This window comes from Tachyglossus aculeatus, chromosome 2, assembly GCF_015852505.1.
Source record: "Tachyglossus aculeatus isolate mTacAcu1 chromosome 2, mTacAcu1.pri, whole genome shotgun sequence".
NCBI classification, from domain to species: domain Eukaryota; kingdom Metazoa; phylum Chordata; class Mammalia; order Monotremata; family Tachyglossidae; genus Tachyglossus; species Tachyglossus aculeatus.
In genome coordinates, this window is record NC_052067.1 from 148,437,614 (window position 1) to 148,456,402 (window position 18,789).

The following is an 18,789-nucleotide window of genomic DNA, read 5'->3' on the forward strand; positions in this document are numbered from 1 at the left end:
ATTATGAGGCAACCAATTCTGCTCGTCCATTTCTGTTCTACTGTGGGAGAGGCTGGTTCATTCAGACTGTTTCATCTTTGCTGATCTTAATCGTCCCATTTTTCAGGGCTGGCGATTATTTAGTGGGCTATAAAAAATGTTATGAACTAGAGAGAAGGACTGAATTTGAGTGTGCTTATAAATCTCTCAATACAGATAATCCCATACCACCTATGAAAGTCTCCTTCGAAATAAAGGATCATTAGGCCATCAGATAGCCCCCTACTGATACGCTTATTCAAGAGGCTACAGATTTCCCAAGTTTTGCTTTGATAAGATCTGATGATGTTTCTGATTGGATTTAATTACAGGAGAGTTGCTCAAATAAAAAGTAACCTATTTTGAATGTAATCTTTCAAATGAATACCTAAACAAGCATTTGGTACCAAGTAGAAATCTCTTACCGCCATCTGCAAAGCCAGTCGCAGTGATGATAGGTATAGCCACCATGATCAGTCCACTGCTGCTCCACACGTACTTCATCAAGAATTGCTCTAGCATGATATACCACAAACGCTTCGATAAAATGAGATTCATTTGATCTGTCAAAGCTTTGTAACTTTTCTGCAGTTGCTTCATTTCTACCTATGGATGAAAAATGAACAGGTATTTAAATATCCAGCATGGTACAAGCACAAAAACCATTCAGATAGACCCAGTGCACCTCTAGACTGTGAGCTAGTTGTGGGCAGAGAATGTGTCTGTTTGTTATTGTATTGTACTCTCCCAAGCACTTAGTACAGTGTGTTGCACACAGTAAGCGCTCGATAAATACGATTGAATCAATGTGGACCTGGATGACCTTGGCCAAGTCACTTCACTTCCCTGTGCCTCGGTTCTCTCATCTGTAAAACGGGGATGAAGACTGTGAGCCCCACGTGGGACCACCTGATTTCCTTGTATCTACCCCAGAGCTTAGAACAGTGCTTGGCACATAGTGTGCGCTTAACAAATACCATAATTATTACTGTTATTGTTATGTGTCTTACTTTTTTTTAATCTAAAAGTCACAGGCTAATGTTTGGGCAACTTCTCACAGACAAATGTAAATACCAGAAAAATAGTTGTTTCTGGTAGCCTTCTGAGTGGCAATAGACTTTGTAGTAGTCTTTATAATTTTGACCTTGCAATTCCTGAAAGTTTAAACAAGGGAAAGGAGAAGATGGTTATGCATATATATCATATAGAGAGAGAGAAGCAGCATGGCTTAGTGGAAAGAGCACGGGTTTGGGAGTCATAGTTGTGCACTGCTGCATATCCAACTCCTAAATAGAAATTATATTTAGAGGATTTTTACAGCTGAAGAGTGTCAGAGATAAAAAACTATAATCATTAGTCAATGAAACTTGAAGAACTGTAATTTACGATTCTCCCGATGATTTTGAATGCAATTCTTTTCTCCTTGCAGATGGAAGTAATTAGGCACCACTTCAGAACTGATTCAATGTGTCGGGATTTGCCTTTTACATAAGTTGCCTTAAACACACGACGATTTACATCACTGGGATCAATGAGTCAAAAAGAATGACAAATAGCAATGATGAATATGATTTTTCTCAGCTAATACTGAAGTGCGAGTAGAGAAACACAGCCCTTTAAGAATGTTTAGCTCTGAGCCTGAAGGAACAGGAAAGCTGTTAATGCTAATTGTAACTATAAAAATGAAATAATTACCATATAAAAGACCAACAAAATACAGGCATCAGATGTACAGACCACAGACATTTTTTGACCTTATTTCATTTTCCACTGGGCATATATGGTTGATCTTTAAAATGTATAAAAAATTGCATCAAATCATTTAATTTTGTCAAATTTTGTAATTATATCTGTGCTGAAAGTCTCTGCCTGCCCTCTAATTTTTAAATGAACACACGATTCTATCTACCTCTTTTCTTCTTCTTTTGCCCACCCTCATGCATGTTCTTTAAAGGTCATCCCAGGAGGTACGTTTTAGCTTCTTCTCTCTGCCCGCATCCTCTCCAAAAAATCCTGAACAACGTCAACAACAACAGCAACGAAACGGATCTGAAATTTCATTCAATTCCAACTCTGACCTGTTGCTCTTAAGCTGTTGTAAAACAGATGTGACTAAGCTCATTTATGCAATATCCAAAAAAACTTCCACTTTCCTCATACCGTTTTCCCAAGTCCTCCTGAATGAAATTATTTCCCTACAGTCATCATTAATGATCCACTTGCTTTATCACTTTTCCCAACCACTGTATAGATTTCCCGTTTTCAGCTGGTTAACTAAAACCAAGCCTGGCCTGGGGTTTGTGGGGTATTTTTATCTTTTTGAGCTTCATATGAGAACTCAAATAGCAAACGCATAGTGACCAGAGGCTTAATCTGAAGTTTACTGGGAAATTGTAAAAGTTAAAGTAACAAGGGAAATTAAGCTCAGTTAGACTTTGTAGTAGTCGTTATAATTTTGACTTTGCAATTCCTGAAAGTTTAAACGGGGAAAGGAGAAGATCGCTTAATGTGAGCCCGTTGTGGGGCAGGGATTGCCTCTATTTGTTCCTGCATTGTGGTTTCCAAGCGCTTAGTACAGTGCTCTGCACACAGTAAGCACTTAATAAATACGATTGAATGAATGAATATATGTATATTATATATAGAGAGAAAAGCAGTGTGGCTTAATGGAAAGAGCACGGGCTTGAGAGTCAGAAGACGTGGGTTCTAATCGCAGCTCCGCCACTTATCTGCTGTGTGACGTTGGGCAAGTCACTTCACTTCTCTCTGCCTCAGTGACCTCATCTGATAAAATGGGGATGAAGACTGTGAGCCCCACGTGGGACAACCTGATTACCTTGTAACTACCCCAGTGCTCAGAACAGTGCTTGGCACGTAGCAGGCGCTCAGCAAGTACCATAATTATTATCGTGATTATGGAGTATAAATAGCCATCCGTAGAAGCAGCGTGGCTTAGCAGCAAGATTATGGCTTGGGAGTCAGAGGACACGGGTTCCAATCCTGGCTCCGCCACTTATCTGCTGTGTGACCTTGGGCAAGCCACTTCACTTCTCGGTGCCTCAGTTCCCTCATCTGTAAAATGGGGGTGAAGGCTGTGAGCCCCACGTGGGACACTTTGATTACCCTGTAACTACCCCAGTGCTCAGAACAGCGCTTGGCACGTAGCAAACGCTTAACAAGTACCCTGATTATTATTGGGATTATGTAGTATAAATAGCCATCCGCCCATTTAGCTGTCACAGGCACCTAACCACGAAAAATCGGATCTGTCAACAGTTCAACAGATGATACCTTGTGCTGCATTAGCTTCAGAGAACAACCTCACCCTTACCCCCTCACCTCGATTTCTTAGGACAATGCCTGGCACCTAGTAAGTGCTTAACGAATACCATCATTAGTAGTAGTAGCAGTAATAGTATTCATTCATTCATTCAGTGGTAGTTATTGAGCGCTTACTGTGTGCAGAGCACTGTACTAAGCGATTGGAAAGTACAATTCAGCAACAGACGGAGACAATAATAATTACTAATAATAATGCTGGTATTTGTTAAGCGCTTACTATGTGCCAGGCACTGTTCTAAGCGCTGGGAGAGACACAAGGTAATCAGGTTGTCCCACATGGGGCTCACAGTCTTCATCCCCATTTTCTAGATGAGGTCACTGAGGCCCAGAGCAGTGAAGTGACTTCCCCAAAGTCACAGAGCTGACAAGTGGCGGAGCCGGGATGAGAACACACAAACTTTGGACTCCCAAGCCCGGGCTCTTTCCGCTAAGCCACCTACCCGACAAGGGGCTCACGCTCTATTAGTCGTAGTAGTAGTAGTAGAGAAGCAGCGTGGCTCAGTGGAAAGAGCCCAGGCTCGGGAGTCAGTGGTCATGGGTTCTCATCCCGGCTCCGCCACTTGTCAGCTGTGTGACTTTGAGCAAGTCCCTTCACTTCTCTGTGCCTCAGTTCCGTCGTCTGTCTAATGGGGATCAATCAATCAATCAATCGTATTTATTGAGCGCTTACTATGTGCAGAGCACTGTACTAAGCGCTTGGGAAGTACAAATTGGCAACACATAGAGACAGTCCCTACCCAACAGTGGGCTCACAGTCTAAAAGGGGGAGACAGAGAACAAAACCAAACATACCAACCAAATGAGGACTGTGAGCCCCAAGTGGGACAACCTGATCACCTTGTAATAATAACGATAATGACATTTGTTGAGCACTATGTGCCAAGCACTGTTCTAAGCACCGGGGTAGAGACGAGGTAATCAGGGTGCCCCACAAAGGGCTGACAGATTTCATCCCCATTGGACAGATGAGGGAACTGAGGTCCAGAGAACTCGAGTGACCCGGCCAAGGTCGCACAACCGACAAGCGGCAAAAGGGGGGTTCTCCCCAGCGCCTCAAATACCCTCACGATGATGACGATGCTGCTGCTGACTGTCGTGAGTTGTAGCCCACCTTGTGTCCTCGGTAAAAGGCGATCTCTTCCCCGTTGGCGATAATGCGGGAGTGGACGTAGCGCAGGTAGCCCCTCCTGTGCGCCTCCTCGGCTACCAGCTGGCCGAACCTGGGCGAGCAGGCCTTCAGCACCCGGGCGGTGGCGTAGACCACGAGCCCCGCCAGGAGGGTGGGCCCGATGGGGCTGGCCCCTCGGGACGTGGCCGTCCGGATGAGGGTGTAGGAAGTCAGCCCCACGTCCAGGATGGGTTTGGTCAGGTTGGAGTACAGGTGGGCCACGGACTGGGCGAAGGCGGCGATGTCCTCGGTGAGGGACTGGTCGGGGTTTGCCAGCCTCCCGTCCATGTTGGCCACCTTGTAGTACGTCTGGCGGGCGAAGTAGGTCTCGTAGGCGCGGTCCACCAGGCGGGTGCGGAAGGCCAGGGCCAGCCGGCCCTCCAGGTAGCGGATGGCACTGTTGACGAAGGTGGCCGGCAGGGCCACAAGCAGCCACTTGACCAGCTGGAGGGCGAAGGCCCGGGGCCTCTTCTCCACGATGCTCTTGACGATCTTGCCGTCCAGCCCGGCCACGTAGATGGACAGGAAGGTCCTGGAGACCAGGGCCACCGAGTGGAGGCCCAACCAGCCGGACTCAGGGGTGGCCAGGCCGGGCAGCAGGAGGCCACGGAGGTGCAGCAGCTGGCGGACGAAGCCCCGGGGCAGGCCGCGGCCGGGCAGGGGCGGGCTCTGGGCCCGGGGGCGTCTCTTCAGTCGCCGGCCCACGGCCGGGTACAGGGCCCTGAGGGCGTAGGCTGCGGCCAGCAGGCAGGCAGCCCTCTTGGCGGCGCCGGCCTTGCTCCATCTTCGCGGGCCTGCTGCCGCATGGGCCCAAAGGCTGAGCCTGCCCGCCTGCCCCCACATCGGTCCTGCCTGGCCCGGGCTCCCTAAGGCAATAAGGACCGGCTTGGCACTGCCCAGAGGGCATCCATCACATGCCGGCCTCGCTCCTCCTCCCTTTTTCCCCCCCTTTTTCCCTCTTTTTACCCACCTTTTTTTCTTTCCTTTTTTTTGGTTCCTTCCCCCTCCAGCCGCCCCTACGGACTGTGACAGCCTCGGCGACTGGATGACCGCCCCCCTCCCAGCTGGCCGCCTCCAGAGGGGCGCAACCTTCAGTGCCCAGCCCCGCCCCCCCGCCCGCCCATTGGCCGCCTCCGCGTGATTGACAGCTCCCCTTGGGAGCCCAATTCCCCCCACGGGGGCCGGGGAGGGGGATTCATTCATTCATTCATTCACTCATTCATTCAATCGTATTTATTGAGCGCTTACTGTGTGCAGAGCACTGTACTAAGCGCTTGGGAAGTACCAGATGGCAACATATAGAGACGGTCCCTACCCAACAGCGGGCTCACAGATCGAATCATTCGTTCAGTCAGTCATCCAGTCGTATTTCATTCAATCGTATTTTCATTCATTCAATCGTATGTATTGAGCGCTTACTGGGTGCAGAGCACTGTACTAAGCTCCCTCACCTGTAAAATGGGGATTCAGACTGTGAGCCCCCCACGGGACAACCTGATCATCTTAATAATGATAGCATGTATTAAGCGCTTACTATGTGCAAAGCATTCATTCATTCATTCAATCGTATTTATTGAGCGCTTACTGTGTGCAGAGCACTGTACTAAGCGCTTGGGAAGTACCAGATGGCAACATAATAGAGACGGTCCCTACCCAACAGCGGGCTCACAGATCGAATCATTCGTTCAGTCAGTCATCCAATCGTATTTCATTCAATCGTATTTTCATTCATTCAATCGTATGTAATAATAATAATAATAATAATGGTATTTGTTAAGCTCTTACTATGTGCAAAGCACTGTTCTAAGCGCTGGGGTGGGGGATACAAGGTGATCAGGTTGTCCCATGTGGGGCTTACAGTCATCAGCCCCGTTTTACAGATGAGGTAACTGAGGCTCTGAGAAGTTAAGTGACTTGCCCAAGGTCACACAGCAGACATGTGGCGGAGCCGGGACTCGAACCCATGACCTCTGATTCCAAAGCCCGTGCTGTTTCCACTGAGCCTTACTGGGTGCAGAGCACTGTACTAAGCTCCCTCATCTATAAAATGGGGATTAAGACTGTGAGCCCCCCATGGGACCATTTGATCACCTTAATAATAAAAATAATAATAATGATAGCATTTATTAAGCGCTTACTATGTGCAAAGCATTCATTCATTCATTCAATCGTATTTATTGAGCGCTTTCTGTGTGCAGAGCACTGTACTAAGCGCTTGGGAAATACAAGACGGCAACATATAGAGACGGTCCCTACCCAACAGCGGGCTCACAGATCGAATCATTCGTTCAGTCAGTCATCCAGTCGTATTTCATTCAATGGTATTTTCATTCATTCAGTCGTATGTATTGAGCGCTTACTGGGTGCAGAGCACTGTACTAAGCTCCCTTATCTGTAAAATGGGGATTCAGACTGTGAGCCCCCCACGGGACAACCTGATCATCTTAATAATGATAGCATGTATTAAGCGCTTACTATGTGCAAAGCATTCATTCATTCATTCAATCGTATTTATTGAGCGCTTACGGTGTGCAGAGCACGGTACTAAGCTCCCTCATCTATAAAATGGGGATTAAGACTATGAGCCCCCCATGGGACCATTTGATCATCTTAATAATGATAGCATGTATTAAGCGCTTACTATGTGCAAAGCATTCATTCATTCATTAATCGTATTTATTGAGCGCTTACTGTGTGCAGAGCACTGTACTAAGCGCTTGGGAAGTACCAGATGGCAACATAATAGAGACGGTCCCTACCCAACAGCGGGCTCACAGATCGAATCATTCGTTCAGTCAGTCATCCAATCGTATTTCATTCAATCGTATTTTCATTCATTCAATCGTATGTAATAATAATAATAATAATAATGGTATTTGTTAAGCTCTTACTATGTGCAAAGCACTGTTCTAAGCGCTGGGGTGGGGGATACAAGGTGATCAGGTTGTCCCATGTGGGGCTTACAGTCATCAGCCCCGTTTTACAGATGAGGTAACTGAGGCTCTGAGAAGTTAAGTGACTTGCCCAAGGTCACACAGCAGACATGTGGCGGAGCCGGGACTCGAACCCATGACCTCTGATTCCAAAGCCCGTGCTGTTTCCACTGAGCCTTACTGGGTGCAGAGCACTGTACTAAGCTCCCTCATCTATAAAATGGGGATTAAGACTGTGAGCCCCCCATGGGACCATTTGATCACCTTAATAATAAAAATAATAATAATGATAGCATTTATTAAGCGCTTACTATGTGCAAAGCATTCATTCATTCATTCAATCGTATTTATTGAGCGCTTTCTGTGTGCAGAGCACTGTACTAAGCGCTTGGGAAATACAAGACGGCAACATATAGAGACGGTCCCTACCCAACAGCGGGCTCACAGATCGAATCATTCGTTCAGTCAGTCATCCAGTCGTATTTCATTCAATGGTATTTTCATTCATTCAGTCGTATGTATTGAGCGCTTACTGGGTGCAGAGCACTGTACTAAGCTCCCTTATCTGTAAAATGGGGATTCAGACTGTGAGCCCCCCACGGGACAACCTGATCATCTTAATAATGATAGCATGTATTAAGCGCTTACTATGTGCAAAGCATTCATTCATTCATTCAATCGTATTTATTGAGCGCTTACGGTGTGCAGAGCACGGTACTAAGCTCCCTCATCTATAAAATGGGGATTAAGACTATGAGCCCCCCATGGGACCATTTGATCATCTTAATAATGATAGCATGTATTAAGCGCTTACTATGTGCAAAGCATTCATTCATTCATTAATCGTATTTATTGAGCGCTTACTGTGTGCAGAGCACTGTACTAAGCGCTTGGGAAGTACCAGATGGCAACATAATAGAGACGGTCCCTACCCAACAGCGGGCTCACAGATCGAATCATTCGTTCAGTCAGTCATCCAATCGTATTTCATTCAATCGTATTTTCATTCATTCAATCGTATGTAATAATAATAATAATAATAATGGTATTTGTTAAGCTCTTACTATGTGCAAAGCACTGTTCTAAGCGCTGGGGTGGGGGATACAAGGTGATCAGGTTGTCCCATGTGGGGCTTACAGTCATCAGCCCCGTTTTACAGATGAGGTAACTGAGGCTCTGAGAAGTTAAGTGACTTGCCCAAGGTCACACAGCAGACATGTGGCAGAGCCGGGACTCGAACCCATGACCCCTGACTCCAAAGCCCGTGCTCTTTCCACTGAGCCTTACTGGGTGCGGAGCACTGTACTAAGCTCCCTCATCTATAAAATGGGGATTAAGACTGTGAGCCCCCCATGGGACCATTTGATCACCTTAATAATAAAAATAATAATAATGATAGCATTTATTAAGCGCTTACTATGAGCAAAGCATTCATTCATTCAGTCAATCGTATTTATTGAGCGCTTTCTGTGTGCAGAGTACTGTACTAAGCGCTTGGGAAGTACCAGATGGCAACATGTAGAGACGGTCCCTACCCAACAGCGGGCTCACAGATCGAATCATTCGCTCAGTCAGTCATCCAATCGTATTTCATTCAATCGTATTATCATTCATTCAATCGTATTTATTGAGCACTTACTGTGTGCAGAGCACTGTACTAAGCGCTTGGGAAGTACCAGATGGCAACATATAGAGACGGTCCCTACCCAACAGTGGGTTCACAGTCTAAAACGGGGAGACAAAATTCAATCGTATTTATTGAGCGCTTATTGGGTCCAGAGCACTGTACTAAGCTCCCTTATCTGTAAAATGGGGATTCAGACTGTGAGCCCCCCATGGGACAACCTGATCACCTTAATAATAATAATAATGATAATGATAGCATTTTTTAAGCGCTTACTATGTGCAAAGCATCCATTCATTCAATTGTATTTATTGAGCGCTTACTGTGTGCAGAGCACTGTACTAAACGCTTGGGAAGTACCAGATGGAAACATATAGAGACGGTCCCTACCCAACAGCGGGCTCACAGATCGAATCATTCGTTCGGTCAGTCATCCAGTCGTATTTCATTCAATCGTATTTTCATTCATTCAATCGTATGTATTGAGCGCTTACTGGGTCCGGAGCACTGTACTAAGCTCCCTCATCTATAAAATGGGGATTAAGACTGTGAGCCCCATGAGACAACCTGATCACCTTAATAATAATAATAAAAATGATAATGATAGCATTTATTAAGCGCTATGTGCAAAGCATTCATTCATTCAATTGTATTTATTGAGCGCTTACTGTGTGCAGAGCACTGTACTAAGCGCTTGGGAAGTACCAGATGGCAACATATGGAGACGGTCCCTACCCAACAGCGGGCTCACAGATCGAAGCATTCGTTCAGTCAGTCATCCAATCGTATTTCATTCAATCGTATTTTCATTCATTCAATCAATCAATCGTATTTATTGAGCACTTACTGTGTGCAGAGCACTGTACTAAGCGCTTGGGAAGTACAAGTTGGCAACATATAGAGACGGTCCCTACCCAACAGTGGGTTCACAGTCTAAAAGGGGGAGACAAAATTCAATCGTATTTATGGAGCGCTTATTGGGTCCAGAGCACTGTACTAAGCTCCCTCATCTATAAAATGTGGATTAAGACTATGAGCCCCCCATGGGACCATTTGATCACATTAATAATAATAATAATAATAATAATGATAGCATTTATTAAGCGCTTACTATGTGCAAAGCATTCATTCCTTCAATCGTATTTATTGAGTGCTAACTGTGTGCAGAGCACTGTACTAAGCGCTTGGGAAGTACCAGATGGCAACATATAGAGACGGTCCCTACCCAACAGCGGGCTCACAGATCGAATCATTCGTTCGGTCAGTCATCCAATCGTATTTCATTCAATCGTATTTTCATTCATTCAATCGTATGTATTGAGCGCTTACTGGGTGCAGAGCACTGTACTAAGCTCCCTTATCTGTATAATGGGGATTCAGACTGTGAGCCCCCCATGGGACAACCTGATCACCTTAATAATAATAATAATGATAGCATTTATTAAGAGCTTAATATGTGCAAAGCATTCATTCATTCAATCGTATTTATTGAGCGCTTTCTGTGTGCAGAGCACTGTACTAAGCGCTTGGGAAGTACCAGATGGCAACATATAGAGACGGTCCCTACCCAACAGCGGGCTCACAGATCGAATCATTCGTTCGGTCAGTCATCCAATCGTATTTCATTCAATCGTATTTTCATTCATTCAATCAATCAATCAATCAATCAATCGTATTTATTGAGCGCTTACTGTGTGCAGAGCACTGTACTAAGCGCTTGGGAAGTACAAGTTGGCAACATATAGAGACGGTCCCTACCCAACAGTGGGTTCACAGTCTAAATGGGGGAGACAACATTCAATCGTATTTATTGAGCGCTTACTGGGTCCAGAGCACTGTACTGAGCTCCCTCATCTATAAAATGGGGATTAAGACTGTGAGCCCCCCATGGGACCATTTGATCACCTTAATAATAATAATGATGATAGCATTTATTAAGCGCTTACTATGTGCAAAGCATTCATTCATTCAATCGTATTTATTGAGCGCTTACTGTGTGCAGAGCACTGTACTAAGCGCTTGGGAAGTACCAGATGGCAACATATAGAGACGGTCCCTACCCAACAGCGGGCTCACAGATCGAATCGTTCGTTCAGTCAGTCATCCAATCATATTTCATTCAATCGTATTTTCATTCATTCAATCGTATTTATTGAGCGCTTACTGGGTGCAGAGCACTGAACTAAGCTCCCTCACCTGTAAAATGGGGATTAAGACTGTGAGCCCCCCATGGGACAACCTGATCACCTTAATAATGATAGCATGTATTAAGCACTTACTATGTGCAAAGCACTGCTCTAAGCGCTAGGGAGGTTACAAGATGATCAGGTTGTCCCGTGTGGGGCTCACAGTCTTCAACCCCATTTGACAGATGGGGGAACTGAGACACAGAGAAGTGAAGTGACTTGCCCAAAGTCACACAGCTGACAAGTGGCGGAGCAGGGATTTGAACCCATGACCTCTGACTCCAAAGCCCGGGCTCTTTCCACTGAACCACGCTGCTTCTCGCCTTGTAACCTCCCCCAGTGCTTGGAACAGTGCTTTGCAAATAGTAAGCGCTTAATAAATGCTATTATTATTATTATTATTATTATTATTATTATTATTATTATTATTATTATTATTATTATTATTATTATTATTACTAAGCGCTTGGAAACTACAAATTGGCAACATATAGCGACGGTCCCTACCCAACAACAGGCTCACAGTCTAGAAGGGGGAGACAGACGACAAGCGCTTACTGTGTGCAGAGCACTCTGTGGCTCAGAGAAGCAGCGTGGCTCAGTGGAAAGAGCCCGGGCTTGGGAGTCAGAGGTCATGGGTTCGAATCCTGCCTCCCCCTCATGTCTGCTGTGTGACCTTAGGCAAGTCACTCAACTTCTCTGGGCCTCAGTTACCTCATCTAAAAATGGGGATTAAAGAGTGTGAGGCACCCTGTGGGACAACCTGAGCACCTTGTATCCCCCCCCCCAGCGCTTAGAACAGTGCTTCGCACCTAGTAAGCGCTTAACAAATGCCATTATTATTATTATTATTATTATTACTAAGCGCTTGGGAAGTGAGCCCGCTGTTGGGTAGGGACCGTCTCTGTATGTTGCCAACTTGCACTTCCCATGCGCTTAGTGCAGTGCTCTGCACACAGTAAGCGCTCAATAAATACGATTGAATGCATGAATGAAGTACAAGTCGACAACAGAGACGGTCCCTACCCGACAGCGGGCTCACAGTCTAGAAGGGGGAGACAGACAACAAAACAAAACATGGAGACAGGTGTCAAAATCATCAGAACAAATAGAATTAAAGCTATATGCACATCATTAACAAGATCAATAGAATAGTAAATATGTGCAAGTAAAATAAATAGAGTTATATATATATATATATATATAAAGTGCTGCGGGGAGGGGAAGGAGGTAGGGCGGGGGGATGCGCTTACAGTGTGCAGAGCACTGGACGAAGCCCTTGGGCAGTACAAGTCGGCAACCATGTGGGACAACCTGATAATAATAATGATGGTATTTGTTAAGCGCTTACTATGTGCAAAGCACTGTTCTAAGCGCTGGGGAGGTTACAAGGTGATCAGGTTGTCCCACGGGGGGCTCACAGTTTAAACCTCCATTTTACAGATGAGGTAACTGAGGACCAGAGAAGTTAAGTGACTTGCCCAAAGTCACACAGCTGACAGTTGGCGGAGTCAGGATTTGAACCCATGACCTCCAAAGCCCGTGCTCTTTCCACTGACCCACCCTGCTTCTCCTGATGACCTTGTATCTCCCCCAGCGCTTAGAACAGTGTCTGGCACGGAGTAAGTGCTTAACAAATACCCCCCAAAAAACATAATAAAATAAATCAATAAATGACATATAGAGACTATATAATCATAATGTTGGTATTTGTTAAGTGCTTACTCTGTGCCGAGCTCTGTTCTAAGCGCTGGGCTAATAATGATGGCGATTATTATTATTATTATTAATAACTATTATTATTATTATTAATAACTAATAATAATAATAATAATAATGGCATTTATTAAGCGCTTACTGTGTGTGAATCACTGTTCCAAACGCTGGGGAGGTTACAAGGTGATCAGGTTGTCCCAAGGGGGGCTCACAGTCTCCGTCCCCGTTTTACAGATGAGGGAACTGAGGCACCGAGATGTGAAGTGACTTGCCCAAAGTCACACAGCTGACAAATGGCAGAGGAGGAATTAGAACTCACGACCTCCGACTCCTAAACCCGGGCCCTTCCCACTGAGCCACGCTGCTTCTTAGGATCGAAGGTCCGTCTCCGCGAAGGGTCCCATCGGATGGCCAGCAATACCCAGCTCTGGCTACTAAAGCAGCGAGTCTCAGCGGCCCGGGCCCGGGTGGGGGAGGCTGAGGACCTGGGTTCTAATCCCGCCTCGGTCCCTGGTCTGCTGTGGGCAAGTCGCTTCGCTGCTTTGTGCCCGGTTCCCTCATCTGTAGAATGGGGATTAAAAGTGGGGGCCCCACGTGGGACAATCTGAAGGCCTTCTATCTACCCCAGCGCTTAGAACAGTGCTTGATGCATATAATAATGATGGTATTTGTTAAGCGCTTACTATGTGCAAAGCACTGTTCTAAGCGCTGGAGGGATACAAGGTGATCAGGTTGTTCCACATGGGGCTCACAGTCTTAAACCCCATTTTACAGATGAGGTAACTGAGGCCCAGAGAAGTGAAGTGACTTGCCCAAAGTCACCCAGCTGACAAGTGGCAGAGCTGGGATTTGAACCCATGACCCCTGACTCCAAAGCTCGTGCTCTTTCCACTGAGCCATATTGCACTCTCCCAAGCACTTAGTACAGTGTTCTTCATTCATTCATTCATTCATTCATTCAATCGTATTTATTGAGTGCTTGCTGTGTGCAGAGCACTGTACTAAGCGCTTGGGAAGTACAAGTCGGCAACACATAGAGAAGGTCCCTACCCAACCACGGGCTCACAGTCTAGCTTTAACGTATAGTAGTATCATCGATCGTATTTATTGAGTGCTTACTGTGTGCAGAGCACTGTACTAAGCGCTTAGCACTGTACTAAGTCACACAGTCACACAGCTGACAAATGGCAGGTAACAGTAGTATACGTTACTAGCATACAAAGCGCTTAACTGATATTATTATTATTATTATTATTATTATTATTATTACGTGGAACAACGTGGTTACCTTATACCTACCACAGGGTTTACAACAGTTCTTGGCACACAGTAAACGCTTAACAAATACTATCATAATGATTGTTATGCCAGAGCTTAGGACACTGTTTGGCAACTAGTAAGAGCTTAACAAATACCATCATTATTATTATTATTACGTGGGACAACTGATTACCTTGTACCCACCTCAGAGCTTACAACAGCGCTTGGCACATACTAAGTGCTTAAGAAACCCCATCATTATTACTCATTCATTCATTCAATCATATTTATTGAGCGCTTACTGTGTGCAGAGCATTGTACTAAGCGCTTGGAAAGTACAATTCAACAACAGATAGATACAATCCCTACCCAACAAGGGGCTTACAGTCTAGAAGTAGTGTGGCTCATTGGAAAGAGCATGGGCTTTAGAGTCAGAGGTCAAGGGTTCAAATCCTGACTCAGCCAATTGTCAGCTGTGTGACTTTGGGCAAGTCACTTAACTTCTCTGGGCCTCAGTTACCTCATCTGTAAAATGGGGATTAAGACTGTGAGCTCACCGTGGGACAACCTGATCACCTTGTAATCTCTCCAGCGCTTAGAACAGTGCTTCGCACATAGTAAGCGCTTAACAAACGCCGGCATTATAATTATTATTCTAATTATATATTATATTATATTATATTATACATTATTATATTATATTATATCATATTATATTATGTTAGATTATATTATATATTTTATATTATATTGTATTATATTATATTGTATTTATTATATTATATTATATTTTATATTATTATTATTAGAAGGGGAGACACAACAAAACAAAACGGGTAGACAGGTATCAATAATAATAATCATATTTGTTAAGCGCTTACTATGTGCCAAACACTGTTCTAAGCGCTGGGGTAGATACAAGGTAATCAGGTTGTCCCATGTGGGGCTCACAGACTTAATCTCCATTTTACAGGTGAGGTAACTGAGGCACAGAGAAGTTGAGACGCCCAAAATTACACAGCTGGTGAGTGGTAAAGATGGGATTAGAACCCACGACCTCTGACTCCCAAGCCCTGGCTCTTGTTACTGGGCCATGCTGCAATAGCATCAATATAAATGAATAGAATAATAAAATAAATAGCATAATAAATATGTACAAATATACACAAGTGCTGTTGGGTGGGGAGGGAGGTAGAGCAGAGGGAAGGGGTGGGGACGATGGGGAGGGGAGGAGGAGCAGAGGAAAAGGGGGGTTCAGTCTGGGAAGGCCTCCTGGAGGAGGTGAGCTCTCAGTAGGGCTTTGAAGGGAGGAAGAGAGCTAGTTTGGTGGATGTGTGGAGGGAGGGCATTCCAGGCCAGGGGAAGGACGTGGACCGGGGGTTGACGGTGGAACAGGCGAGAATGAGGCCCAGGGAGAAGAGGAGGGTGCGGGCTGGGCTGGAGAAGGAGAGAAGGGAGGTGAGGTAGGAGGGGGCGAGGGGATGGACAGCCTGGAAGCCCAGGGTGAGGAGTTTTTGCCTGATGCATAGGTTGACTGGTAGCCACTGGAGATTTTTGAGGAGGGGAGTAACATGCCCAGAGGATTTCTGCACAAAGATGATCCGGGCAGCACCATGAAGTATAGACTGAAGTGGGGAGAGACAGGAGGATGGGAGATCAGAGAGGAGGCTGATGCAGTAATCCAGTCGGGATACGATGAGAGACTGAACCAGCAAGGTAGCGGTTTGGATGTGGAGGAAAGGGAGGATCTTGGCGATGTTGTGGAGGTGAGACCGGCAGGTTTAGGTGAAGGATTGGATGTGAGGGGTGAACGAGAGAGCGGAGACGACTCGCTCTAGGAGTTTGGAAAGGAGGGGTAGGAGGGAGATGGGGCGAAAACTGGAGGGGGCAGTGGGGTCAAGAGAGGGGTTTTTTTAGGATGGGGAGACGTGGGCGTGTTTGAAGGCAGAGGGGAGGAAACCGTTGGAAAGTGAGCGGTTGAAGATGGAAGTTAAGGAGGGGAGAAGGAAAGGGGCGAGAGTTTTCATAAGATAAGAGGGAATGGGGTCCGAAGCACAGGTTGAGGGGGTGGCACTTGAGAGGAGGAAGGAGACCTCATCTGAAGATACTGCTGGGAAGGATGGGAGAGTAGCAGAGAGGGTCGGGGGTGGGGGTAGAGGAAAGGGAGGAGTGACTTTGGGGACTCAGACCTGATGGTGTTAATTTTCCTTATGAAGTAGGTGGCCAGATCACTGGGGGTGAGGGATGGAGGAGGGAGAGGGACAGGGGGCCTGAGGAGGGAGTTAAATGTCCGGATCAGCTGACAGAGGTGACGGGCATGGGTGTCAAAAAGGAAGAGAAAGTGTTTGGCACAAAGTAAGCGCTCAACAAATACCATCTTTGTCATTATTATTACTAAGCATGCTCAGCTCCACCGTAAGACATGGGGATTTAAAGCCCGCTGTCTTTTTTTTCCTGCAGATCGTGTGGAGGAGTGGAGCAAGGGGCAGAGAGATAATAATTAATCATGATGATGATGATGGTGTTTGTTAAGTGCTTACTGTGTGCCAGGCACTGAACTAACACTGGGGAGGATACAAGCAAATCGGGTTCGACTGAGTCCCTGTCCCGCGTGGGGTGCACAGTTTCAATCCCTATTTAACAGATGAGGGAACTGAAGCCCAGAGAAGTCAAGTGATTCGCCCAAGGCCACACAGCAGACAAGTGGCAGAGGCAGAATTAGAACCCAAGACCTTCTGACTCCCAGGCTCGTGTTCCATCCACTAAACCACTCTGCCTTCCTTATGCATGCATGTATTCATTTATTCAATCATCTATTGAGCGCTTACTGTGTGCAGAGCACCGTGCTAAGCGCTGAGGAGATTCAGGTACAACAATAAACAGTCACATTCCCTGCCCATGCGAGTTAAGAGAAGCTGCGTGGTTCAGTGGAAAAAGCCTGGGCTTTGGAGTCAGAGGTCATGGGTTCAAATCCCGGCTCTACCAATTGTCAGCTGTGTGACTTTTGGGCGAGTCACTTCCCTTCTCTGGGCCTCAATTCCCTTATCTGTAAAATGGGGATGATGACTGTGATCCCCCCGTGGGACAACCTGATCACCTTTAAACCTCCCCAGCGCTTAGAACAGTGCTTTGCACATAGTAAGCGCTTAATAAATGCCATTAGTTTTATAGTTATTCATTCGTTTATTCAGTCAATAGTATTCATTAAACGCTACTGTGTGCAGAACACTGTAGTAAGCACTTGGAAAAGCACAGTACAACCATAAACAGAGACATTCCCTGCCCACGGCGAGCTCATAGTCTGATTCTGGACACCCCTGATTCTGGTTCTGAATCTGATTCCGATCGATCCTGGAAGAAACCTGAAAAAGGCAAGGCCGTGCGGAGAGGCAGGAGAGAGAAAAATAAAGCATGAAGCATAAAGACTCTGTCTCTGTGTCCCCAGAGAGGTTTTTTTCACCGTGGGGTCATTCGGATACTTCTTGGACATTAAGGGGGCACGTTTTATTGGTGGGGTAATTGACAGGCACTCTTCTACCACTCTTCTAAATTAAAAAGTTCCATCCTTTCCTGATTGCAACCATTTGACTGTGTTTGCTGCCTAGGGGGAGGGGACGCTCTATAATCCTTCTCAACACAAACTACAACGATTTCTAAATCTGTCTCTTTTGTGCCTTAGGGTGTTGGAGAATGACTCACTTCCATGTAAATATAATCCCCTGCGGCCGGGTTGCATCTGCTACCCCTGTGCCCGTCGACATTTTTGTTTCTCCCTCTTGTGTGGCAATTTTCTTGGAGGCTCTGTTCTAAGACAGTTACCTAATTTGTAACTGCGTATCCCTGGCTGGCCTTTACTTGTTGCTAACGCCGCATTATTTCACAATTTTCTTCCCTGTACTTATAAATACTTGGTAGGGAAAATGTTTACCAGCTCTGTCACGTTGCACTCTTCCAAGCGCTTAGTACAGTGCTTTGCTTACGGTGAGTGCTCGGTAAATACGATTGATTGATTCTGGTCTCTCTGCTGAGAGCTTCCTATTCCAGCTCACCATTCATTCATTCATTCCATCATATTTATTGAGCGCTTACTGTGTGCAGAGCACTATACTAAGCGCTTGGGAAGTATATACAACAGTCATTTGGACATTGTTTCACCCATCCATCCTCCATACATAATAATAATAATGATGGCATTTGTTAACCTCTTATTATGTGCAAAACACTGTTCTAAGCGCTGGGGGGGGGCTACAAGGTGATCAGGTTGTCCCACGTGGGGCTCACAGTCTTAATTCCCATTTTACAGATGAGGTAACTGAGGCTCAGAGAAGTTAAGTGACTTGACCAAGGTCACACAGCAGACTTGTGGTGGAGCCGGGATTAAAACCCATGACCTCTGACTCCCAAGCTCATGCTCTTTCCACTCAGCCACTGAGCTACGCTGCTTCTCTACATGTACTGCCCTGGGATGATGATAATGATGGTATTTGTTAAGCACTTACTATGTGCAAAGCACTGTTCTAAGCGCTGGGGAGGTTACAAGGT

At 45.8% G+C, this 18,789-nt stretch overlaps 1 protein-coding gene across 1 annotated transcript in view; it reads right to left on the reverse strand.

Annotated features, from left to right (window-relative positions):
• ABCD2 (ATP binding cassette subfamily D member 2) overlaps nucleotides 1-5,448 on the reverse strand; it is a 117,244-nt gene extending 111,796 nt beyond the window's left edge. The window contains exons 1-2 of the mRNA XM_038770456.1: nucleotides 4,472-5,448; nucleotides 444-624 (exon numbers count right to left, since the gene is read on the reverse strand). Coding sequence (XP_038626384.1) covers nucleotides 444-624; nucleotides 4,472-5,371 — 1,081 coding nt within the window. The 5' untranslated portion in view covers nucleotides 5,372-5,448. The remainder of the gene's footprint in view (nucleotides 1-443; nucleotides 625-4,471) is intronic.
• Between the last annotated feature and the right edge of the window lie 13,341 nt (nucleotides 5,449-18,789).